We start from the raw sequence: 26,922 nt of genomic DNA on the forward strand, positions 1-26,922 counted from the left end.
CCTACAGTACAAATTCATCATGATATGACACTTTCAGCAGCTACCACCCAGACTTGTGGTTATTCACGTGTAAAGGACATCAATTTAGCCAAGAGGAGACATCTCAGCATAACTCCTCCCCACCCCTGTGACTCCTTACAGGTCATTTGTATGTAGCTATCTATTTCTGTGTAATGTTGAATCTCCTAGAATATAATCCTGAATGACAGCCTGGTGAAGGTTTGCCGGCCTAAATCCGCAGGACAGATTCCCGTTGTAAATTCTAAAAAATTTTTAAAAAAAACACAACATAGCCAAATACATGTGAAATGTTCCCCGAGAATTTGGTCAAGTCAATCTAAGAGTTTCAGTAGTCATACGAACATATAAACACATTCTCAAGGGGGATAAGTCCTGAAATGTCTGCCTCAGAACAAAATTCACGTTCAAATTAGCAAATGACCTTTTGTAAAAGATTCAATACTGGTAAGTGGCCAGCGCCTCGTGTCTTGCTTTTTGGTACATGTTGTATATACTGATCAACAGGCCATCGGATCTTGTGTCCTGCAGCTGATTAGTGGCCATCGGATCTTGTGTCCTGCAGCTGATTAGTGGCCATCGGATCTTGTGTCCTGCAGCTGATTAGTGGCCATCGGATCTTGTGTCCTGCAGCTGATTAGTGGCCATCGGATCTTGTGTCCTGCAGCTGATTAGTGGCCATCGGATCTTGTGTCCTGCAGCTGATTAGTGGCCATCGGATCTTGTGTCCTGCAGCTGATTAGTGGCCATCGGATCTTGTGTCCTGCAGCTGATTAGTGGCCATCGGATCTTGTGTCCTGCAGCTGATTAGTGGCCATCGGATCTTGTGTCCTGCAGCTGATTAGTGGCCATCGGATCTTGTGTCCTGCAGCTGATTAGTGGCCATCGGATCTTGTGTCCTGCAGCTGATTAGTGGCCATCGGATCTTGTGTCCTGCAGCTGATCAGTGGCCATCGGATCTTGTGTCTTGCAGCTGATTAGTGGCCATCGGATCTTGTGTCCTGCAGCTGATCAGTGGCCATCGGATCTTGTGTCCTGCAGCTGATTAGTGGCCATCGGATCTTGTGTCTTGTAGTATAGTGGCCATCGAATCTTGTGTCCTGCAGCTGATCAGTGGCCATCGAATGTTGTGTCTTGTAGTATACTGGCCATCATATCTTGTGTCCTGCAGCTGATTAGTTGCCATTGGATCTTGTGTCTTGCAGTATAGTGGGCAGATTGGTCCCTACATACTGATCTGCGGCTATCCGTATCTTCTGTCTTGCAGATTGGTACCTCCATACTGATCAGTGGTCATCTTATCTTGCAGAATAGTGGCCATCGTATCTAGTATCTTGCAGCTGATCAGTGGCCATTGTATCTTATCAGTGGCCATCAGATCTGGTGTTTAGTAAATGGATACCAATATACTGATAAGTGTCCATCACATCTCGTGTCTTGCAGCTCGGCTTGTACAGTTTTATCACTATATTGTAAACAGTCACCTACATCTCCGGTCATTTACATACGAAAGCTTCGTGTCCGCTGAAATGACTGAAAAGGCCTTTTGATAGCAAAAAACGATAACTGAGATTTGAGGCTCGTCTTTTCTGGAAAGATTGCGGCTTCGCTCTCCGGCGTGGGGAGACGCTCCTTGTAAACTTGAGGATGAGCTCTCTGGAACTGAAGAAACAAAAAATGTAAACTCAACAAATAGATAAACATTTACTTCAAAGAGAATATTAGTAGCAAAATATGAATCACCGCACGCGGCTGCCGGTCTCTGGCTGCAGCAAGTCCTGCAATCAATCAGTGGTCGTATGTAGTCTGCCCCGTATATGGCGGCAGGCCCGTCGCCAGCACCTGTACCACTGTTGCTTTTAGACACTGGTACAAATGATCACCATCCGGCTGGATTACTTTTCTGCCTCTATGCTGCGCTCATCGGGAGCATAGAAGCAGAATCCAAAGCTCACCTTTCCTGTCCCCCCAAAGCGTCCCTTCACACTCTAGGCGGCGGCGTATGGCAGGCACATGAGAAGAAAGAAGCCTGCAGGCTTTTTTTCTTTCCCAGAGGGGAAGGGGGGGGGGGCAGTGTGACTACAAGGGGAGGGATCCATTATGGCTACAGGGGGAGGATCCATTATGGCTACAGGGGGAGGATCCATTATGGCTACAGGGGGAGGGGGGCAGTGTGGCTAAAGGGGGAGGGGGTTTACAGTGAAGCTACTGGGGGAGGGGGGGATCCAGTGCAGCTACAGGAGGGAGGCCCACAAAAGGCACCCACTAAGGCTCTGTCACCCAGGGGCCTACTAAAACCTTTAACCGGCCCTGAATGGCGGTCACGTGCCCGCTGCTCAACAGAGAGCAAAAGCTGCATGGATAATGCAGGATCCACATGGGAAAACAAGGAAAGCCCAGTTTACAAACGCTCTTGACTACAATGCCTCAAAATCCTGGTACTTGTGCGATACTTTTAAAGTCAGAACGGTTGAATACCAGGTTTCTGTGACTTGCGATACTGAATGACCTCCACAGACTCCACAGACTCCTTGTATCTGCAGACATCGGGCAGGGAATCCTTTTTGTAGAAGTGTCGGGTTAGCAGCAGACCAGGGACCACATAATCAGGGAGATATCACCATCTGTCCATATATGGCGTCTCTACATCTCCCAGGGCTTCCCCAGACACAAGGCTCTAAATTATGCAATTAATTTACAACCTCCACACTCCACTTGCCATAGAGATACACTTGGCTATGGGGTTAGTGGTTGTCTATGGGAGGATTTTATGTAACCAAGCACTTCACTATCACACTGTGGCACAGGCCTAATGCACTAGTATATAGAGGGATTTTCTCAGAGATTATTATTCAGATTATGATGATTATTATTCATATTATTATGATGATTATTACTAGGATTATTATTATTGTGATTATTTTTATTATGGAGATGATTATTACCGAGATTATTATTATTATGGAGATTATAATATTTTAAGCATATAATACAGTTAAATGAATAAAAATGTAAAAGACAAAAAATAAGGGCTAATTCAGACGGGTGTGTCCACTGCTAATCTTCAGAAAATGCAGATGTGATGTGATCAGTCCATATTGTATCAGTACGCCATCCGTTTTCTTCACATATGCAAAAAAAAGCTGATGGGTTTCTAATCTACTTCTTGCCCCGCCCAATTAGTTGCAACATTTAAACAAAAAACAAAAAATGCATGCGGATGTCATGTATGTGCCGTCTTTTTTTGCAGATCCATTGATTTCTATGGATGTACGTGGTCCATATGCGAGACACATATACGTGGTCCACATGTGAAGTCAGATGTACAAGTTACAGCTTAACCAGGTACAAAGCTCCTGCCCTGAACTTATGTGAATGGTTTAACTTTCCAACTCCAACTAAATTATCATTGTTATCTACTCTGGGGTCTCTGCTGTTATTTTGTGAAATGTTTATGAAGTGGTATTTATTTGCCTTCTGTGATGGCATTTTGTGCTGTACTGTGGTTGTTGGTGCATCCAGGGTACTGGTACTGCTCAACTTTAAGGGCCTGTATGACAGTATAGCCCTTGTGCCAATAAATGCTGTTCATCCCAGGCCTAAATCCTTAAAGGGGTTTTGCCACTAAACAAGTTAGGCTCTATCCACTTACTGATTGGTGGGCGTTTCATAGATGAGACCCCCACAGATCCTGAGAACGGGGATGCAATACCAGGTACCTCCGTCTGACCCCTTGTCCCTCCCCAAAATTAATGGAGCAGACAGCTGCGCATGACCCTTCTACTCCATTCATCTCTGGAAGCAACGAGGCATCTGACGGAGGTACCGGGGACCCCATCGGACCCACCCGTTCTCGTGATCTGTGGGGGTCTCATCGATTAGACGCCTACAGATCAGCAAATTGGGTGGGGAAACCCTTTGTCCATTTTATCACAACTTCAACTACAGCAAAATAGTCACCGACTCCACAGCCCTGGATTCTAGCTATAAAAAAATGTCTCTTTTTTCAATGTCCATTATCAAGAAGTGTCAATCAATAATCAATTACATGTAATGAATCCACTTCATATGATAACACATAAGAGAGTGAGCTGGGTGCAGAGCTACAACACCTGTACTCGAATCTGCATGAACTTATCATGGCCATACAATGCATACCAGATATACTCGAGTATAAGCCTAGTTTTTCAGCACAAAAAAAATGTGCTGAAAACCCAAACTTAGCTTATACTCCAGTAAAAAAAAAAATATAGGTTTTACCGTGTTTTTGTGGTAAAATTAGGGCCCTCGGCTTATACTTGGGTCGGCTTATACTCGAGTATATATGTGGTAGTAGGCAGACAGGCAGCAGTGATCAGCAATATAATCTCTGCCTCTAATATAGCAATATTGAGCAATTGTGTACAGTCCAAAGGTCACATGACAAGACATGACATCATGGCTGCAGGCATCAATAAAATCATTCAGAACTTTAACCTAGTAGGACGTACATGAACTGCTCCTACAGTTCAGAGTCCAGAACAGAACAGAACAGTGGGGCGATAAACAGAAGGGAAATATGTTCTGTTATGTTATGGGCATTTTATGAATATTTATTTATTCCCTTTAAGATGTACTCTACCCCAGTAAGAAATAAGTCCAATTTGGGACCTTATAACTTTTCCCATCAGTGCGGGCTCATGATATAGGACCAGTACGAATTCTTCAGTATAATATATAAAATGTTGTTGGCACTGGCAAATCCAGATACAGAAAGGAGATCCGATATATGGATTTCTTCTGTTGTGGTGATGTTGAAGAAAGGTAAGCTAAGTGAGTGTTATAAATTATATTGCTTAATAACTACCCCTCAATGTCCACGTTTATTTGTTGTCCTCTAAAATGTGTCCTTTCCATCAAACAGAATGTAATTCCCAATATAAAAGGGAACCTGTCATCAGACATTGGCCTAATAAACCAATATCAGTTTGTTGTGAAGCAGCTTAACATCCTTGAGATAAAGTTTCTTTCATGGCCCAGTGTGGTGGCATCATAAAGTGACATGTAAAATGGTTGCATAAAGTCATGGAGGCGGAGAGTTTAGTCCTGAAGTCAAGATCTTTCCACCTCGGAAAGGCTCCTACTGTGCGACTGATAACATGCATCAAACGTAGTTATGCATCAGGACGCAGGACCATCAGCACAGTGAAGGGGGCGTTCTGAGGCAGGGAGAGCTTGACTTCAAAGTTAAAAACTCTCCGCCTTCTTGACTTTATACAACATTTCACTTCAAAGTTGATTTTCTGGATGATACCACCACACCAAGTCATGAAAGGACATGATCTCTAAGGTGTTCAGCAACTTGACAACTTACTGGTAGTGGTTTATTAGGTCAATTTCTGCTGACAGGTTCCCTTTAAGGACTCTGCAAACACCAAAGCAACCAGTGCCCCCTCACCACTCCTGTATCTAGTGATCAGTGTGTAGTCTTTTCATACATGCAATAATAATATAATAACCTGTTTCAGCTTCTTCTTCTTTTCCTTGGAGGACAATGACTTGTTATTAATAATTTCCTCCAGCGCCGCCTTCACAGGGTCTTGGGGTTTGCTCAGCTTCTGATATTCATACTGATGTGTTGTTTCCGGCGGCTGGGTGAAGGCTGGATGAATCGAGTTGTCGATGTTGGCCCCTGGATACTTTATCTAAGAGCCACATAAAAGAAAAGAATTGTGGAAAGTGCAATGTCCCATCATATCCAGTGTTGTACTATGTAAACTTAGAGCCTTATTGACTTATACATCGAAATTACAGATGAGCAGATCCCAACTTTAGGTTCGATGTCCTCTGTTCAGCAGCTCAGCCAAACCCGGATATGTTGCTTAATGGGCAACATCAGTCAGCTTTACCCTTAGAACTAACAAACGGCCATAATTGGCCAGGTGGACACGGGTTAGTATACTTACACTGGTAAAGTTTCCTATTAGTGGCCAACTACTTTAAAAGGGAACCCGTCAGAAAAAAAAAATTGGCCTAATAAACCACTGCTAGTCTATTGTCAAGCAGCTGAGCAGCTTCTAGATCATATTTCTTTCATATGGGCTGGAGGGTAGGTCACTGGTTGTACCACCCTATTTGTAAAAATGGGACGTCTGGAAGGCGCTGGTCCTCAGGGGCAAAAGGTTTCCTTTTATTCAGAGATATTTTGGACAACGCATTTCGCACAAAGGTCTAGGCTTGTTGTGCTGGAGTGTTGCAATTGGATTATTGCACCACAACAAGCCTAGACCCGAGGAAGCACTCGTTGTAGTGCGAAACGCGTTGTCCAAAATATCTCTGAATAAAAGGAAACCTTTTACCCCTGAGGACCAGCGCCTTCCAGACGTCCCATTTTTACACATAGGGTGGTACAACCATGACCATTGCTATATGCCCTTGTTACCCAACCTTGGGGCGAGGGTGGGGGCGCTGCAGCGGTTACTCATCACATATGCCTGACCCTGCGTTGTGCCTGTCTCTAGCATAACCAGCAAAGGTGAGTATCCAATCTCACCCAAGAGCACCTCTTACTCAAGAGCACCCCGGAACTAACCAAGGATAATCTAGCACTAGGTAGCGCTGTTTCTTGCTGTCCCCCTCCCTTTTTCTCCGCATATCCACAGTGATATTTCTTTCATGACCTGGTGTGGTGGCCTCATCCAGAAATCAACTTTGAAGTGAGATGTAAATTCGTTTTATGAAGTCAAGGAGGCGGAGAGTTTAACACTGAAGTCAAGCTCTCCCTGCCTTAGAACACCCCCTTCACTGTAATAGATGCTCCTGCATCAGATTTACTGAAGTCTGGTGAATGCTATCAACTACATGGGAAGCGGTGTTCAGAGGCAGGGAGGGCGTGACTTCAGTGTTTAACTCTCCGCCTCCCTGACTTTATACAACTTAAAGGGAACCTACCACCACGAATCTACCTATAAAGGTAGATCGGGTGGTAGGTGGATGTATGGGACGTGAGGATAGCCCTTTTTAGAGCTAATCCTCACGTCCCCGCTAGCCTAGCATAAACTTTATTGCCCTAATATGTTAATTTAATTAAGCGGCTACCGGGGCGTGGAGTAGCCGGACACGAGGCTACACGGCGCGGCTACTCCACGCCCCAGTAGCTGCTTTCCCCCGCCTACCCTGTGATCTTCGGCGCGCAGCTCCTGGCAGCTGCGCGCCCTCGGCCGAGAAGCCGGAGTTCTGCGCATGCGCAGTAACTCCGGCCAAGATGCGCGATCTCGGGAACGAGGCCGGAGTTACTGCGCATGCGCAGAACTCCGGCTTCTCGGACGAGGGCGCGCAGCTGCCAGGAGCTGCGCGCCGAAAATCACAGGGTAGGCGGGGGAAAGCAGCTACTGGGGCGTGGAGTAGCCGCGCCGTGTAGCCTCGTGTCCGGCTACTCCACGCCCCGGTAGCCGCTTAATTAAATTAACATATTAGGGCAATAAAGTTTATGCTAGGCTAGCGGGGACGTGAGGATTAGCTCTAAAAAGGGCTATCCTCACGTCCCATACATCCACCTACCACCCGATCTACCTTTATAGGTAGATTCGTGGTGGTAGGTGCCCTTTAAGCCTCACTTCAAAGTAGATTTTTCAGGATGATGCCAACAAGCTTAGCATTAAAAGAAACATGATCTAGAAGCTTTTTAACTGCTTGACAACAGACTGGTAGTGGTTTATTAGGTCAATTTCTGACAACAGGTTCTCTTTAAGTTGGTTCATTGATTAATCAACCTTCAGCAACTTTATCCCCCCATTAACGTTAACTTCTGCATATCATTAAGACATCCAAAGTTTCTTTTTCATCCTTGGTGTACCTGGACTCTTCTTTGGTGCGCTACATAGTCTTCCACCGCGTTTTTATAAGATGTTGGAACAGTTAAAATATCCTGGCAATGGTCCATCATGAAGGTTACCAGCTTTGTGGATAAAAGTTCACCCAGGTCCATCTCCTCTTTTGAGCGGAGGACACAGCGAGAGAATGTCTGCACCATCTGACAACAAGGAAAGCAGGGATTATAATACTTAAGAACAATCAAAAAAGAAAAGAAATTGCGATTATTAAAACGCTGACTTGCTAAAAAGTATTTGTCACATTTATCTGAACCAAACCAAGAAATGAGTCAGGAAACCACTTTAAAGGAAACGTGTCATCAGATTTTATCCCTATTAAAACTACCAGCCCCATCAGGTAGGCTATAAAATGTCCTTTCTCAAAGTCCCTCTGTTCTGTGAATTCTCACCTGTTTCCCTGTAAAAAATAAAACTTAAAAATCATGTAATAATGAGCAGAGAAGATGAGTGAAGTTTAGAGGTTGCAGGGGAGTGACACTTCACGCTATGATCTTCAGTTCTATAGTATCTAAAAACATGGTGTCATATTTAAAGAAAATAATCTCATCTTTTAGCGACATGCTACAGAACCAAAAATTCAGTCAATTAAAGACTAAAAAAATAGTTGAAAATACAAGCTGCTGATAAAAATTCCCTCCTTGTAACTACCTCCATCTGCGGTTCTGTAGCTCATAGAACATGCCTGATGCAGTCTGAAAGTTAAGATTCTTATCTTTAATATGACACCATGTTTCTAGGTCCTATAGAACTGAAGATCGGAACATCTGAAATGACACGACCCCTGCACCCACTAAACATGACTCATTTCATGCAAATATGACTCTTCCTTGCTCATTTAAACATGACTTTGGAGGAGATTTTTTTTAATAGGTAAACAGGGGAGCCTTCACATAAAAGACATTCTAGAAAAGACATTTCATACACTACCTAGGGGGCAGATGGGATAAGATCTGATGACAGGTTCCCTTTAAGTGCTTTAGAGTCTCTGAATGTAAATCATTCAGTTGCCTGCAGAACATTTCACATTAGAACAATCTATTCTGCAGTATCTATATTTATCCATCTTCGGGTACAAATGCTCTACTATAGAGATAAAACATGTGCTCTAGAATAAAACGAAAGCCAGAACATGGGGCGCCATTGTTACTAGACGCGGCCGCCCCCTCTAAGAGGAGATTCCTATAGCGCTGAGCACAGCAGTCAAGGACCTTCAATCATACAGACTGTCTAATAACCCACCAGCGCCCGGTTCCCGGCAGCATCGCTCAGTGGTGGCATCTCTCTGTTGAGGCTTATCCTCGCCATCATCCTCATTAGCAGCTGCAGTTTCCTGCGATTTTCCGGCGGCAGGAGCAGACAGCACAGTTGTAGAGCTTCAATGGCGACGAGCCTCCTCTGCAGAAGACCTGGAGTAAGATGGAGTAATAAAAATTACGAAAATTAATTAAGAAAGTAGCAATATCTATTCCAGCAATATATGAAAGAAATGTCCATAAGGGGGCCCTTTATTAGTATCCAGGCTGGCGAGGGCGTCCTTACTGAAGCGATACAGGGCTGAGGGCGCTCACGACCATCTCTTCATTCATCCTTCACCTACACATGGCTGCTGCTCTCATAGGAGACTCTTACATTAGACATTTAGGACACACCCTATATACCGGCCATCAATATGTAGGTGTTGGAATCCCCCTATAAGCAACCTGCACAATTTATATGCAGATTTTGGTGAAAAATTTTAAAATCTGTTCATGTTTGATTTGTGTTTTTTTTTTTTTTTTTTTTTTTTTTTTTAAAGGTGTGTGCCCATCTTCTGTATAAATGACACATCCATAGGATAGTTTAGAAATACATGATAGGTACGGGTCCTATAGCTATATTAAAGGAAAACTACCATCAAAAACAAGCATGGATAAACCAGGGATAGATCCAGCCATGGAGACTGTCATAATGTTCTTTATTTGTTATCCATGGCCTCCTTCCTTTAAAATCGACTTTTTAAAATTATGCTTCTGGGGGAGTTACCGGAGCATGACTAAGGATTTACTGACATAGTCTGAAACACGTTACATTATTCGGCTTTGCTTTTTTATGTGATCATATGTAATTTTTAACATGTTTTCAATAAAGATATACCATATACACTCGAGTATAAGCCGAGTCCCCTAATTTTACCACCAAAAACTGGGAAAACCTATTGACTCAAGTATAAGCAGAAGTTGAGAAATGCATTGGTCACAGTCTCCCAGTATACAGCCTGCCCCCCTGTAGTATACAGCCAGCCTGCCCCCCTGTAGTATACAGCCAGCCTGCCCCCCTGTAGTATACAGCCAGCCTGCCCCCCTGTAGTATACAGCCAGCCTGCCCCCATTTAGTATACAGCCAGCCAGACCCATTTAGTATACAGCCAGCCAGACCCATTTAGTATACAGCCAGCTCCTTTACTCTGCAGCCAGCCCGCATTAAAAAAATAAAAAACTTACATACTCACCTTTCGGCTTCCCGATGATTGGCTGTAACGGCCGGCACAGACACGGCCATGCGATCCGCTGGCCTGCACATATGACGTCATCAGCGGCCGCATCACAGTGTACGCTGGCTGGCAGATCGCATGGACGCGGCTCTGCCGGCCGTTACAGCGAAAAAAAGACAGAAGAGGACCCGCGACGAGCTTCGGGAAGCCGAAAGGTGAGTATGTAAATTTGGGGCTCATTTACTGAGGGTCGCCGATCGCACTTTTGTCGACTGTTCGTCTTTCTTGGGGATTACACGGCTTGAAAGGGTATTTAACAGGTGTCTGCGCTGGGATTGTGTCGCACGCGATCGGTTTTTGGTGCAGCTTTGCTGGCTTCCATGCGACACAAATCGGGGGGCGCCGCAGAACAATTCGGAATGAGCGCTGGATTTAACTTTCAAGTTGTGTCGCATCCAATGCACTTACACGCACCAAGAAGAAGAAGGTGAAGTCCAGGGGACCTGAGCGGGGAAGTGACACATGCAGGATATCGGGCGCACGATCGTGGTGAATCGAAGCAGAATGCATTATCGTTGTACAATGCACTTTCGGTGAACTCCAGCGGACGGGTAAGTAAACGTGCCCCAATGTCTCAATCCCACCTCCCTCCCTCTGCCGGATGTAATCTCAGAGCAGCCGTTTCAGCACACAGTGGGAGAGGAAGTGCTTCTGCACCATTTAACAGCCTGTAAATCTACAGCACTGAGGGGCCCTTCCAACTCATTAGCATAATTTTTGAAGGAAGGAGGCCATGGATGACAAATATAAGAAGATTACCACGGTCCTGGTGCCTGGATCTGTGAGTAAGTGTCCTGGTTTATCATGATTAATTTTGAGTATAGATTTCCTTTAAGAATGGATGTCCATTGACCCCTTTCCGCTACCCATCTGAAAGAAGAGTTGACAATGGCATCAACAGATAGTGGTCAGGCTTGGAGCAGAGTCTTAGGGTTGGCTATTTTCAGTGCACCCACTGACACGAATGTAGAGTGGCTGCACACATTATACTGTACATTCAGTTGGCAGTGAGAAATGGCTCAGCTGATCCACGTTCGAGATAGAGGTCAATAAGGCTGGAGGCTGCACTACTGAAATATTCAGGTTCTGCTTCCGTGTAGTCATGGAGACCTTGTTTGGATTTAATTTGGCAAATACTATAGACCCAATATTTTTCTTGTGTTCTGAGATCTGTGTAGGTTTGTATGGACTTAGATATGAATCCTCAAAGTGTCACCTTTGCACGAAAAAGAGAAGATAGACACTTTGAGGATTCATATCCGAGCCCAAACAAACCGACACAGATCCCAGAACCCAGGTAGAACACTGGGTCCATAGTATTTGCCAAATTAAATCCTAGCAAGGTCTCCATGGCTGCACTGCAGCAGAATCAGTCAGTAGTGCAGCCTCGGGCTTCAACTTGTAATTTCTAGTGATCATATGTCTGCACAGATCCTTTTACAAGGTTCACTAAAGGGACTGTGATCATTTTTTGAACATAGACCTTCCACAAGAAAAGTATTATTTCATTCCTTGCTCAAAAATCCTACATGAAGACAACGCGTGGCCTGAGCTCTTACTGCTCCGATGTCTCCTCACCGAGAGCTGGTAATTCAGTGACAGCTCTGTGTTGCAATAACGCAGCCGAGGGCTTGTTATATCGGAAATTCACGTCCATTCACTGACTTACCGAGGATATTCACGAACACATCAAACAGCTGAAATGTCAGAAGAGGCTCCTGCAGAGAGCTGTAATAATCTGCAATGGTCTTAAACACGTCTCTCTCAAAGCCCGAGTACATCGGCTGCTTCATTTCTGAGCAATTCGGCCCTGGACAGATAAGAGTTAAAAGGATTACAACATATAGACTTGGTTTAGCATCAGTAGATAGACAGATAGATCATCTATGAATAGGATGAGAAAGAAAAATTTGGTTATTTTTGAATAACCACTGAAATAGCGCCACTCTGGTCTATCGGCCATGTCTGGTATTGCAACTTATCTGTATTTATGTGAATTCTAGTTTTTCCCCTATTTACAGGAAAGAAGATATCTTGCTGATCGTTGAGGGTCCCTCTTGGATCATGGATTAAGGGTCCTTTGTACCCCAGATGAACAGAACACCCAGTCACACATGCCCCCTGCTTCTCTATTCATCTCTGTGACAGAGATAGACTCATTGCTGCGCCAAATCCCTGTTCTCTTGATCACGTTCTCCCCCATCCTGTGAATAGGGAGGAATAGGGAGGCACCATTTGGTTTATGTTCTGTGCCATGAGCTATAAGTCACTGCTGTGGCTTGTAATGCCCCCAAATGGCACAAGACCTGCTATTATGGCCAGTAATCAACTGTATCGTAACCCTTCACGTCATCTCACTATAGAAGAACAGGCGCCAGTGCATAGGGTCTGGTAAACTTATCTCTTATTTTAACACTGCAGTTGATGAGGATGTCTAACACATGGGCAATGTTTCTTTAATGCAGTGCAAACACCCAACCCTCTGGGATCCTCACTGGACAGTTTTAGTTCCATTTGCAAAAGTAAAGTCAGTGCCATGTACTTGGTTTCTTGCCATGAAAATGGATGACTATTACAGTAACCCAATGGTGACGTTAAGCACAAACAAATGAAAATATACTTACAATTAGCGAGGCATTTCATTGCCGATAGCAACCAATGGGGAAGCTCCTCTGCAGAAACACAATAAAACGGTCATCATTTGTATAGGTTTTATGTGTAAGCCATATACATAGCTGTATGATATTAGTTATTTGGGAGTTCTGCAGGATTGATGTCCGACCCCCAAAAATCACTCACTGACCAACAGATGGTTGTGATTAACCAATAATCACACCATTCGGATGTCTCTTTTGGTGAAAATTTGGTGAACACTCCAGTCAAAGCCAATTCAATGAATAATAAATGGTTCAGGGTCTGAAAGAAAGGATCAGGACTCATTGTCATTGTATTCCTAGAACCTAGAGTCCTGCTCCACCTTCCGGGTCCCATACAAGGTATCATTCAGTTAATCCGGTGTGACTGGAGTGTTCCTTTAAATTAGATCTGATCAGTTGGGTCTTGGCGGCTTGGACCTTTACAAACAAATTATAGCTTACCCTAAGGATAACTAAAAGTTCTGGACAAGCCCTTTGTCCTATACAAAAACACCTATAGTAAATCTAAGTTCAAACTCACTTGCTGGGTCTTCCATCACCACTATCCCCTGCTTGTTGACATTGTACACATTGTGCATTATGTGCTTTCCATTCGTCTGCTTAGTGTCCATCACGTCATTCAGGGAATCGAGGCCAAATATTTTCTGTAAACTGGAAGAAAGAAAAGTTATGAACAACCTCTAGAAGTAATATTCAATTTAAATAACTCTTTCCATCTTGCGACATTGCCGTAAAATTTTAAGAAACCACATTTATCTTAAAGGGGTTGTGCAAAGGTTGAAAAACATGTTGCTTTCTTAAAACCACAGTGCACACCTGGAGCAAGGCTCATGCTGGTATTGCAGCTTAGCTTTATAGAAATAAGTGGAGCCTAGATGTAATACCACAGTCTACGGCCATGTATTTCAACCCCTTTAACAACGGACACCAGTCATGTAGCTGAAGATGCACGGCTCTCTCTGACATAGCTGAGCACAAAAGGAATGGGCATAACAAATTCAACATGTCCAATCTTTTCTTCCCATGAACTCATTAGCTGTGTTAAAGTCAGAAGGATCCCGATGATCTTATGGGGACAAGTATCTAACACAATTCATTTTCTACTTTTTATACAAGGTGAGAAATTAGGAATTACATTGGACCCACAAAAAACCCTCTAGGACTATAACAATGGCAGACTTACCGGGATAGGGTCCTAGATTTCCATATATCTTCAATATTTGCTGCGGTTAACTCTCTGCGATACACCAGCCGACAGGCAGGAACCTCTCCGATGGCAATACTGTGACGCTTATACCACATCTCAGAATTCTGGAAAATATAGTTATATTAAGTTATAAGAAGGATGAAGTCAAACCTCAACAAGTTATAGACATGCACAAATTTAATGGGGCAAATTACTCCTTCATTCCCAACACTCATTCCCATCCCACTACTCTGCAATTACAATCCAGACCAAAAATCACGTAATTGCTCTATATATATTTTAAATGACCATAGAAACTCATGGATGTCCATTCTTCAGAAACTCACAGTGTGAATGTAAAGCAGTGATGGATCCCTGATACAGATGGTGCTGAAAGAATAGTAATAATACAACTATCCCGATATTGTTCCCCCCTATGCCTGAAAAATTCCACAGTCCATTTGTAAAGTTGACAAAGGCAAAGTTGACCATTTATGCATATTCCTGCTATTCTAGCTTCCTGATTGACAAGGGGCCTGCTTTCTCATCAGCTCTGCTACATCATTTCCCCCTCCCTCGGGGAGAGATGCTGAATGTGTTTGACTTACTTGCTAAAGAGAAATCTACTCCTCATTCACCCCACCCTCTTCTATTAGCAATTCTCTTTAGCAAGTCATGCAGCCAAGGAAGGACATGAATATGTGAGATCATGACAAGACTCACATGGGTTTATTTGCATAGATGGTGGGTCAACTTTATGAACGGACTGTGGAGCTTTATGTACATGGGAAGGAACAATATAGGGATATCTGTACTGGTATATAATAGAAGTTGTGTATTTTTTACTGGTAACATAGCCATGGTAACATGGCTAGGCACACGGTAACATGTGCCAGCCACAGGGGCCGGACTCAGCTCAAAGGAAAGATGATGATCGTACTCACATGGAGTCATTTGAGTAGATGGAAAGTCAGCTTTATGAAGGAACCATGAAACTTTATAGGCATGGGGAGGGACAACATCATAGGGATAGTTAATTATGCCCACTCAGCTCAAAGGAAAGACGATGATTGGAATCACACAGAGTCATTTGCATAGATGGCAAGTCAACTATATGAATGGATTGTAGAACTTAATGGACATTGGGAGGAACAATATAAGGATAGTTGCACTGCAGTGTAATGGTCGTTCCAAAGATATAGGTTAATTAGGTTAACTGACAGGTTCCCTTTAACCCCTATGTTTTAATTTGTGTTGCAGTCGGCAAGGGTTTTTTGTTCAACCGCACGTGTATATCTGTCTGAAATGCGTTGGCTGCTGTTCTCATGGATGCTCCCGCGACCCACATCTCAGGCTGACCCGTGCCCATGTGGCCCGACTCACCTGTCCTCGTTCCTGCTCTGGCTCCGGCGCTCAGACATGTCCAAAAATTTAAAGGTCCAGCGCACCATTGATTGGTGCGGGCCATTCACGGGATCCCTGAAAAAAACAGCCTCTTCCTCACACCTCGCTGGATCTTTGTGCCTCATTGCCATTAAAACTTCTTGTTTCCTATGCTCTGCGCTAGTACTGTTGTGACCCCGGTTCCATTATTAACTTTGATCCCATGCTGCCTGTCCTGACCTTCCTCTACGTCCCCGACTCTGATCCTGTGCCGTCTGTCCTGACCTCCTGTCTGTCCCCTACTAGGATTCTGCTACACGACTTTGTACCTCGCCTTGGCCACCACCACGGACAAAGTTGTGCCTGTAAAGCGACCTGGTGGTACCACGAAGCAGCAAGTCCAACCCTCTTTGCGGCAGGCTCTGGTGCAAACCGGGTTCCACTTAGACTCCGCTCCCACGTGTCGGCTTACGTCATTGTCCGCAGTGGTCCAGAGGATCCACTACCCCTGGTGCCTGACAGCCATCATGCCACTACGGAATTTTTAATTCATCTTCAATAAAGCTACAGTGGTTAAAGTTCAGCTGGTCCACTGATCTTTCTTCTGGGAATTAATCAAACTTTTTGGGATTATTTGTGTAACTACTAGTCTTTGTCCTGCTGGCTCCAATTATGAAAAAGGGGTTAGTCTTTTTAGACTTAAAAAGTGACAAAAACTTTAGCAATATCACTCTCATGCAAGCATAGAAAAATTTTACAAACGTTTCTCGTAAAAATGTATCCAAGTTGTGCAATCAGTCTACAGCACAATGGCCCTTCCATATTTATACCATAAATCTCTGACCAGTTTCCCGCATCCCTCTAAGCTTTCTTGTGCTCGTCCATATTGCTAATCATTTATACCTGAACAATCCCACCGCAATTAGACAGCTGACCTTAAAATTAGATTCCCGAAGAATACATGTGCTACTAAAACTTCAGCATACACATCGCCCCGAATTTGCAAGAATCTTAACCGCAGCGCCGTTTATATGATTAAAATGGCTGATGCTCCAGCAATCACTGAAAAACAATCTTGAGACACACCTGAGGAGTACAGAAACCACAGAATCTACTTGATTCCTTGTGCTTGAGAAGTGAAGAGCTGGATACCCCGAGCGCGGGGGGAAATGCCTTTGATTAACATTTTCTCTCAATAATGAATATATTAGCATAATGGAGAAGCAGCCGTGAAGAGGAAAGTGCAGCAGGTGGCATCTCAGAATACGGTCTGAAAATTATTCAACGCAAAGAAAAGGAGGGTTTTTTGTAGTTCAGTGACATGAGAAACGTGGCAAATGCTTTGCCCTAACCCCCAAGGAGGTGCTTTGAGCAGCAGTGGAGGAGGTTGTTGCCTCTGAGGGTGCGGTCACACGTCACGTTTAACGCATGCGTTTAAAAACGCATTGGAATAGCTGAAGAGTGATTTGCCTAATTAAACACCTCTTAACACTTGTGTTTACAAAACGAATGCGTTAACCGCAATGTTAACTCATGCGTTAACAATGCATTAACAACCGCATGTGTTAACCGCGATGTTAACGCATGCGTTAACGGTTGCGTTTTGTAAACACAGGCGTTAGCAGCTGTTTAATTAGGCAAATCACTCTTCAGCTATTGCAATGCGTTTTTAAATGCATGCGTTAAACGCGACGTGTGACCGCACCCTAACAGGCTATATGCATTTTCCAATTTGATAAATTTGCAGCATCACATAATGTATAAGAATAGCAGAGTTCATAAGAGAGTCCTTTATCGGAAAAATCCCATTGTTTAAAACATCAAAGTTGTGTTGCGCTGTATTAGTATTAAATAGTAATAAATAGTATTAAAAAGGCCAAGGGAACCTGGCATTGGGTGAAAATGTGAAATCCTGATGACAGGATCCCTTTAATGTTGCCGTGGTAGGACCCAGCATGGGTTTATACTATTAACAGTAGTGAAAACCATTGCTGTATCACAACTTTTCCTATAGAGTTAACAGAGTTTTTATTGCAAGACCTTCATGTGGTTTATAGGGAAGGAAAAGAAATGAATGAATGAAACAAACCATTACAACAGGTTTCACAGGAATATGTCCACACACAGAGTCTTCATCAGTCCAGCGAGGGAATGGAAGAGGGTCCACTTTTTGCTGAGGTCTTTTTGGATATGGTTTAAGTGGCGATGTGGGTGGAAACCTGTATAAAACAAAAAAACAACACAATGAACCAGTGGTGTTATCAGAGTCAGGCCTCTTGCAGCCCGATCCCTTGGACTCCAAACCTTGTACAGAATGGGAATCCTTGCATTATACCAAAATATGATGCAAGGACTTCACATCTGCCGGCTGGATTTCAGTGCCTGTGTTGTAACTATAACTGTTAATAAAGTGAAGGTATTGTAGTTGTGCTGGCAGAAAGGAAAACCTTTCATCATATTTTGGTATAATACAAGGACTCCACTTCTGTACAAGGTGTGCAGTCCATGGGATTAGACAGACATAAGGGCAGTTTCCAGGTTTGTCGGCAAAAGGCGCGAGTCTTACTCTGATGATGTCACAGCCTCTGTACAATGACCTCTATATAGATAACACTGACCCATCATTACATCACTACTGACAATAGATGATGTCACAGCTTATCCCCTCCCCCTCTCTGTGCAATGACCTCTATATAGATAACACTGACCCATCATTACATCACTACTGACAATAGATGATGTCACAGCTTATCCCCTCCCCCTCTCTGTACAATGACCTCTATATAGATAACACTGACCCATCATTACATCACTACTGACAATAGATGATGTCACAGCTTATCCCCTCCTCCTACCTGTACAATGACCTCTATATAGATAACACTGACCCATCATTACATCATTACTGACAATAGATGATGTCACAGCTTATCTCCTCCTCCTCCCTGTACAATGACCTCTATATAGATAACACTGACCCATCATTACTGACAATAGATGATGTCACAGCTTATCTCCTCCTCCTCCCTGTACAATGACCTCTATATAGATAGCACTGACCCATCATTACATCACTACTGACAATAGATGATGTCACAGCTTATCTCCTCCCCTCCCTGTACAATGACCTCTATATAGATAACACTGACCCATCATTACATCACTACTGACAATAGATGATGTCACAGCTTATCTCCTGCCCCTCCCTGTACAATAACTTCTATATAGATAACACTGACGCATCATTACATCACTACTGACAATAGATGATGTCACAGCTTATTTCCCCCCCTCCTTGCATACCAATATTATATATATATATATATATATATATATATATATATATATATATATATATATATATATATATATATATTACTCGTTGAGAGCAGGATTCTCTTTTCACCAACCACCACATCCAGATGGATAATGAACGAAGGTGGCGGGACATGATGTAAAATCCCCTGAGGCTGAGCAGGTATCCATCACACATTTATGGCAAGTTTTATACTGATACTGCATCTATTTTTGTGTGCTGTAAGGTGAAGTATTGTTCAGTCAGAGATCTTCTATCAATCCAGAAGTTTCATCAGATACCGGTAACAATCACCTTTATAATACCAATGCTTTCATTCTTTGTTTCTTTGTATATTTTGTGTTTGTGTCTGGTCATTTGCTTTATATGTAAATGAGAGGATCATGGTGTGAGCACAGAGCCCAGGACATGCAGATCACTTACATACACAGAACTCACCTGTACAGGCTGTTATTATCCTCTAGGTCTTCCTTGCCCCATCTCCCTTTCACATCCTCTATGACGTGGTTCTTCAGGAACTTCTTAAGCAGCTGGATGGTCTGGCTTCGGGTCACTTCTGGCCCAAAGTTTTGGTTGCACTGGAGGAGTTCATGTAGCCAGTCCACAGCATCTGACGCAGTGAAACATCGATCATAAGTTTTAAAGTGCACACGATGCTTCTTCTGGGTCATTCCGGAGCGGAAAAGTTCTATAGTTTCATTCCACTGATAGAAAGGAAGAAAATAGGAGCAGAGTTTAAGTTTGCATTAAATAACCAGCGGCTGGTGGAAAATTTACTTAAATGAATCTGTAGCTGCACGGGAATGCCAGTACCCATCACTCCGACACCCCCATCTAATTGTGTCTAAATGGGGGCCTATGGGTGGATGAAGCTCAATGCAACACAACAATATGGGAACATTGAAAACAAGTTTAAAGGAAATCTACCATCTAAATCCATCATAATAAACCAGGGACATTACTCATAGATCCAGGCACCGGGACTGTGGTAATCTTCTAATATTTGTTATCTATGGCCACATTCCTTTTAAAATCAACTTTTTAAAGTATACGAATCAACTTGAAGGACACTGGGTTGTAGCTTTGCAAGGTGTTACACTGTCTAACCCCCCCCCCCCCTCTAATCTTACATAGTGGGAGGGGCAAGTTCTCCTGCACAGTGTAAAAGTCTGTGAAACTACAGCACAAAGGTGTACTGGTAACATCCCCTAGAGCCTCTTTAGATTAATTATAAATTTTAGAAAGAAGAAGGCGGCCATGGATAACAAATATAAGAAGACTTTGAAAAATTTAATTTTCTGATCACATTTTTAAAATGATCAAGGCCAAAAGGAGAGGACAGTTGTGTACGATTGAATAAAAGATCAAAGAGTCTTTGCAAATTTGATCTTACTTTTTCAGATTACATCAGGCAAAAGAGAGGGGGGGAGTGCTGAGGGAGCAGGAGACAGAAAGACAGTGCTACAGTCTGTGAAGGTACAGCATGGAGGGGCTTTGGTAAAACCACCAGGAGCCCTTCAGACTTATTAGAATAATTATAAAAGTTGATATTAGAAGTAAGGAGGCCATGGATAACAAATATAAGAAGATTACCACAGCTACGTGCCTGGATCTATGAGTAAGGCTGCATAATAATAAATATAATATTTATATAGCGCCATCATATTCTCTGAGGAAGAAATGGGGCAACACAAGTGGTGAAAAGCTTATAGATTGATCATTCTTCATGAGGAAATATAAGAAAAGAAAATGTAATAAATAGAGGTATAGCTGATTGGCTGCATGCACATGAATGTGTGCCCGTCGGGCATACGTCAGGCCCTGCTCACCCCTCCCCACTGCATAGAAATTAGAGCTGCATGGCCAAAAGATAGAGCTGGCTCTATCTTTTTTGTGGCCACGGCACGGAAAGGTGAGTACACGTTGTGCTCACCGCACCGAGCCCAGGCGCCATAGCCATCTGCGAGAGGCATATATCTGTCCGCAAATTTGCCATACGTTTGTATGAATACAGCCTAAGGGTCCCTGGTTTATCATGTTTGATTTTTATGGTAGATTTCTTAAATTTTGGAGAAGTGCGTTTTTATGGCACAAATTAGACACCATTTGCCATAAATTGCTGACTACAGGAAAAATCATGTAAAATAATTTTTTTTAAGGTTTCCCAGATAATATTAAAACAAAATTTTAATACAGCAATGCTCTGGTTCACGAGTTGTGTCCAGCTCCATCTAAAGGAGCTCATATACATCAGATCTAGAAATGAGCAAATCAGGAGTCTGGCTGCAGGGTCTCTACGCTCAATAAGAATGCACAGGATGCAAATGGCTCATTAAACCAGGGGCAGTTTCACCATAAACTGAATGTCTCAGGTGTATGGGGGCTTTATTTGTTTGAATGCAGATAATCTGCAGTACCAAACATGACCTGTGATGACGGATGGCGCCAGTACTGAAGAGAAATAGAAAGAAAGCCTCGGATTCAGCTGATGATTCCTCTCCCTGGACTGTGTCGTGGCCTCCTCAAGCTTTACATCAAATTAAAAAAAAGGAAACGTGAAATCTGTCAGCGTGAAATTGAGTTGCTCCATGAATACTAAAGATTTCCCCACACACTGGTTCCAGTAACACAAGGTTGTGTCACCTGCAGCCACTGTTCACTTGTAAATTAACGGACCATGAAAGTGACCCCCTGCGGCTACACCCATTGTATACACCCACCCACAGCCCACAAGTCCGGGGCGCTGGAAACATCAAGCTCACATTCCAGGACTGTATGACATTCAGGTCTGTGACCTCAGCTAGAGGTCCACCCTAGGTCACCCTCATTTTATATACAACATCAGAGGGAACTCTGACCTATCGTATGACCTCACATTCTCTGCAATCCCCCATAAGCAAAGCAACAGTCTGTCTTGTGTGTCATCCATTACTAGATGCTGTACTACTACTAATAATAATAATAATAATAATAATAGTCAACATTCAACCCATTAAAGAGCCTTAAAACTCAATAGGAAATATGTTTTATTTGTATAATCATAATATGACTGGTTTACATTCAGAAGATTAAACAGTGTCTACAAGAATTGAGAGCCCCACAAGCTATGTATACACCTCCAGCTTGTGGGGCTCTGTATACAGGGACTGTCAGGAGGTCAGGTAACACATACAGATAGAGGCCAGGGTCACTGTGGTTTATATAGGGGCAGTGCTAAGAGATAAGAAGAATGGATCAATTACAGACTAAAGAACATCTGCGCCATTACACACACAGACAATCCTGGATATACAATCCTAGAATATATACACATAAAGAGCCTGGCACAAAGTGGGGAGTACTATAATAGTTCAAGCTTTCTCTTTTCTGACAGCCAATAGGTATACAGGCAGTCCACTACTTAAGAACACCTGACTTACATACGACCCCTAGTTACAGACGGACCTCTGGATGTTGGTAATTTCCTGTACTTTAGTCCTAGGCTACAATAATCAGCTGTAACAGTTATTACAGGAGTCTGTAATGAAGCTTTATTATTAATCCTGGTTCTTATGACAATCCAACATTTTTAAAATCCAATTGTCACAGAGACCAAAAGAAAATTTGGCTGGGGTTACAATGATAAAGAAAACAGTTCCGACTTACATACAAATTCAACTTAAGAACAAACCTACAGACCCTATCTTGTATGTAACCCGGGGACTGCCTGTAGTATAATCACTCCAATATATATATGTATATTTATTGTACCACATTTTCAGGCAATCTTCTGCCGCAAAATTTGATTCTAAAATTTACCTTTATATTCAAAACAATGGGAGATAGATAAGGCAGAGAAGGTGTAGGGGGAAGTATTATTTAATCACTAGTAGTCCTATTTTGTTATGGTACCGACAGCAGAAATCGCATTTGTTGACTTTATGCCAATAAGCCCCATAGTATGAGACAAGGGCCTCAAAAAACATGGGACTCGTTCCTTGGTGCTGCTGACCACCTAAAAGAGACCAATCCAAAGTGCAAACCAGGCCCTACAGACCAATTCCTGCTCTCTGTTAAGAAGTAGATACTATGGTACCCAGCCTTAAAGGGGCTTTTATGGAACTGTGGCAAACCACAAGAGAGCCATCACAGGGAAAAATTCTAAATGTAATTACCCTACTCCGACTCCTACTTCCCAGGTCACAATTTTACTTACAGTGTCCTACCAAGGGAACATGGATTAGCTGTAGCAGGTCCCATGACACCCACCGTGCCCTGGCATGCGCTGATGCTGAAAAACTGATGTAATGGTGTAAAATGGTGATGGAGCAGGGTAAAAACACTGGGGTTTTTTGCTCCTCTTCCATAAATTTTTATTTTTTTTTTGCTTGTTTTTTAGGGAGAAGTGACACCTTTGGCAGCAGCTCCTCTCCCAAGGGAATGGACATAAAAAAATTCAACATGCCCAGTCATTCTTTCGCTACATTTAACATTTTGGGGAGGAATCTTGAGCTGAATAGTGACCAGAGATTGGCTTTCTGGAGAAGCTATAATGTCCCCAAAGTGGAAAGTGTCCCCGGGCGACTTTAGGGTGCAGCACTTCTGTTGCTATATCCCCAATGCCCACAATGAGCTGTTGTACTATTCTTATAGGTCCGAGGATGAATGGGTATTAATGTAATATTCACTTAGTGGCAAGACCCAGCAATAAATACATTCCTCTACACAATACATAAACCACCAGAAACTTGCTGGAACTTGTAATAAGAGAAGTGGAAGCAGAACGACAACTCAAGAGGGAAACTGCAGATTACAACATGTGACAATGACAGGATGTCACCAAATAACCACAAGTGGTACAGAGACCTTCCCTGGAGATGTGTCCTGCCGCGTGATGGTCACTGTATCTACATACATGAGGATATCCCTGTGTATAAGATAAATGGGCAGGGACCTGAGCAGGGAGATGCAGCAGAGCCGATACTGTATATGTATATTCAATAATTATTTTATCTTCTGTGCATAAGCGCTTTACGGTCACCAGCAAAATTGTTATTCTTTCCATACATTGTAACAATCACACAGGATGTAGGGCGGCCCCTGTGCTTTGCAGAGACAGGAATATACAATTGTTTTTACAGCATGTTGATGGGACAAAATAAGCAGACCAACTGCTTAATAATGTGCTAAGGGTTTGTGACCGTCACTAGTTCACTTTATTAAAGGGGTTGTCCAGCAGGTTTTCTTCCACAATCAGTGGCACCCGTGACCATGGTGTGTGCCAGTATTACAGCTCAGCTGTAGAAATAGAGATGGATGGAGCTCAGTTGCAATACCACACACCACCCAGGGTCAGGAGTGGTGAGGATTTTAAAATCCAAACAATGCTTATAAATAGAGATTATTCAAATTAGTGAAGGATAAGCATATGACTCCATCACAAATCTCCTTATTACATAAATGTAGTCATAGTACAGGGTTACAGAATGGCATCACCCATGCGCTGCACAGTAGTGCCCTACCCTTTACAGTGCCACCCCTTACCCCCTGGCGTAACCTCCTGCCACCCCTTACCCCCTGGCGTAAGCTCCTGCCACCCCTTACCCCCTGGCGTAAGCTCCTGCCACCCCTTACCCCCTGGCGTAAGCTCCTGCCACCCCTTACCCCCTGGCGTAAGCTCCTGCCACCCCTTACCCCCTGGCGTAAGCTCCTGCCACCCCTTACCCCCTGGCGTAAGCTCCTGCCACCCCTTACCCCCTGGCGTAAGCTCCTGCCACCCCTTACCCCCTGGCGTAAGCTCCTGCCACCCCTTACCCCCTGGCGTAAGCTCCTGCCACCCCTTACCCCCTGGCGTAAGCTCCGGCCACCCCTTACCCCCTGGCGTAAGCTCCGGCCACCCCTTATCCCCTGGCGTAAGCTCCTGCCACCCCTTATCCCCTGGCGTAAGCTCCTGCCACCCCTTATCCCCTGGCGTAAGCTCCTGCCACCCCTTATCCCATCGTGTAAGCTCCTGCCACCCCTTATCCCATCGTGTAAGCTCCTGCCACCCCTTATCCCCTGGTATAAGCTCCTGCCACCCCTTATCCCCTGGTATAAGCTCCTGCCACCCCTTATCCCCTGGTATAGGCTGATGCCACCCCCTATGCCCTGGCATCACAGACATACTACGGTATACCTACAGAAATTATCAATAAAACTTCATTACAGACACCTTACAGCTGATCATTGCAGTCTGGGACCATTGTAACATCCAGAGAACTTCACCAGAGGTCACAGTGGGCAGAGGGATCCGTCTTTAACTAGCGCCGTCTGTAAGTCGGGTGTCTTTAAGTAGGGTACTTTCTGTAATGGGATCTGATTTAGGTCCTGAATATACATTATTACAGATACTGCAGCGGAAGGTCACAAGTCCAGATAATAGGATGCAATCACATTCCTATGCATACAGGAGATGTCTCTTACCAGCTTGGTGGCCCGGTACGGGCCGGGTCCTATGATGCGGTGCTCCATGCTCCGGTACGGGCCGGGTCCTATGATGCGGTGCTCCATGCTCAGGTGCGGGTCCGGTCCTGTGATGCGGTGCTCCATGCTCCGGTGCGGCCCCGGTCCTGTGATGCGGTTCTCCATGCTCCGGTGCGGCCCGGTCTCCTCTCCCGGTGTCGCCCTGTATCCTGGAGACGGCCAGAGTTTGAATCTTGTACCTGCAGGACGGCGGCCGCCTATTGGCTGCGGCGGCGCCACGTGACGTCCCTGGGGAGGGAGGAGGAGGCGGCGGGGGGTGACTGTGTCCCTGCTGGGATTTCCTATTATCACTTGTTATGGGCAGGAGGCTGATACCTGCGGATAGTAGAGAACTGGGGGCGGGAGTGACGGAAGATGCTGCTTCACGTGCGGTAGATTTTCTTTTAGAAGTAGTAGTACGTAGTACAACACTATGAAATGAAACTTTTGATATGTCCTCAAGGTTGAAAGCTGCACATGAATGCGTTTTCAGCAGTTTTTTCTTATACATATTTTCTTTTTATACAGAAAACCATAAGAAAAAAATTCTGTCTCGCCATATTCTGATAGCAATAACTATTTCATACTTGGGTGTTCGGAGCTGTGTCGTGTAGTGTTTTTTGGGACAGGCTCACGGTCTAATTGAAACCATTTTGGCATCACTTTGTATTGAATTGTTATGGGTGTATAAAATTTGGATGTTTTTTGCCATTACGGGGCTCATTGCACTGGAAAATTCCTTCTATATATATGTAGATCAGGCATTTGGGATACGGAGTTGTACCTGTTTATGATTGAGTTAATTTACTTATATTTATGTTCTACAAAATGGGGAGGGGGTGGCTTGAATTTGAAGGTTACATATACGCAGGGCCGGATTAAGGTTGGTGGGGGCCCCTGGGCGCAAAATCTGGTGGAGGCCCCCACTAAGTGTAGCATGCATACACGTCCTCCTGCTCACTTTCCACTATCCCAGCTGTAACACAGCTACATACAGCCGCCTCTTCCCCAGTAACACAGCGACATACAGCCGCCTCTTCCCCAGTAACACAGCGACATACAGCCGCCTCGCCCCCAGTAACACAGCGACATACAGCCGCCTCGCCCCCAGTAACACAGCTACATACAGCCGCCTCGCCCCCAGTAACACAGCGACATACAGCCGCCTCTTCCCCAGTAACACAGCGACATACAGCCGCCTCGCCCCCAGTAACACAGCGACATACAGCCGCCTCGCCCCCAGTAACACAGCGACATACAGCCGCCTTGCCCCCAGTAACACAGCTACATACAGCCGCCTCGCCCCCAGTAACACAGCTACATACAGCCGCCTCGCCCCCAGTAACACAGCTACATACAGCCGCCTCATCCCCAGTAACACAGCTACATACAGCCGCCTCGCCCCCAGTAACACAGCTACATACAGCCGCCTCGCCCCCAGTAACACAGCTACATACAGCCGCCTCGCCCCCAGTAACACA

At 44.1% G+C, this 26,922-nt stretch overlaps 1 protein-coding gene across 1 annotated transcript; it reads right to left on the reverse strand.

Annotated features, from left to right (window-relative positions):
- Nucleotides 1-857: 857 nt before the first annotated feature.
- Nucleotides 858-25,740, reverse strand: DEPDC1B (DEP domain containing 1B). The gene is made up of 11 exons (XM_072136859.1): nucleotides 25,403-25,740; nucleotides 19,400-19,665; nucleotides 17,735-17,864; nucleotides 14,260-14,387; nucleotides 13,597-13,727; nucleotides 13,044-13,091; nucleotides 12,089-12,229; nucleotides 9,129-9,295; nucleotides 7,853-8,029; nucleotides 5,517-5,702; nucleotides 858-1,680 (listed from the first exon to the last, which is right to left on the reverse strand). The coding sequence occupies exons 1-11, from the start codon at nucleotides 25,565-25,567 to the stop codon at nucleotides 1,519-1,521; spliced, it is 1,701 nt and encodes a 566-aa protein (XP_071992960.1). The 5' UTR covers nucleotides 25,568-25,740; the 3' UTR covers nucleotides 858-1,518.
- Between the last annotated feature and the right edge of the window lie 1,182 nt (nucleotides 25,741-26,922).

Source organism: Engystomops pustulosus, chromosome 1 (assembly GCF_040894005.1).
Source record: "Engystomops pustulosus chromosome 1, aEngPut4.maternal, whole genome shotgun sequence".
Lineage (NCBI taxonomy): Eukaryota > Metazoa > Chordata > Amphibia > Anura > Leptodactylidae > Engystomops > Engystomops pustulosus.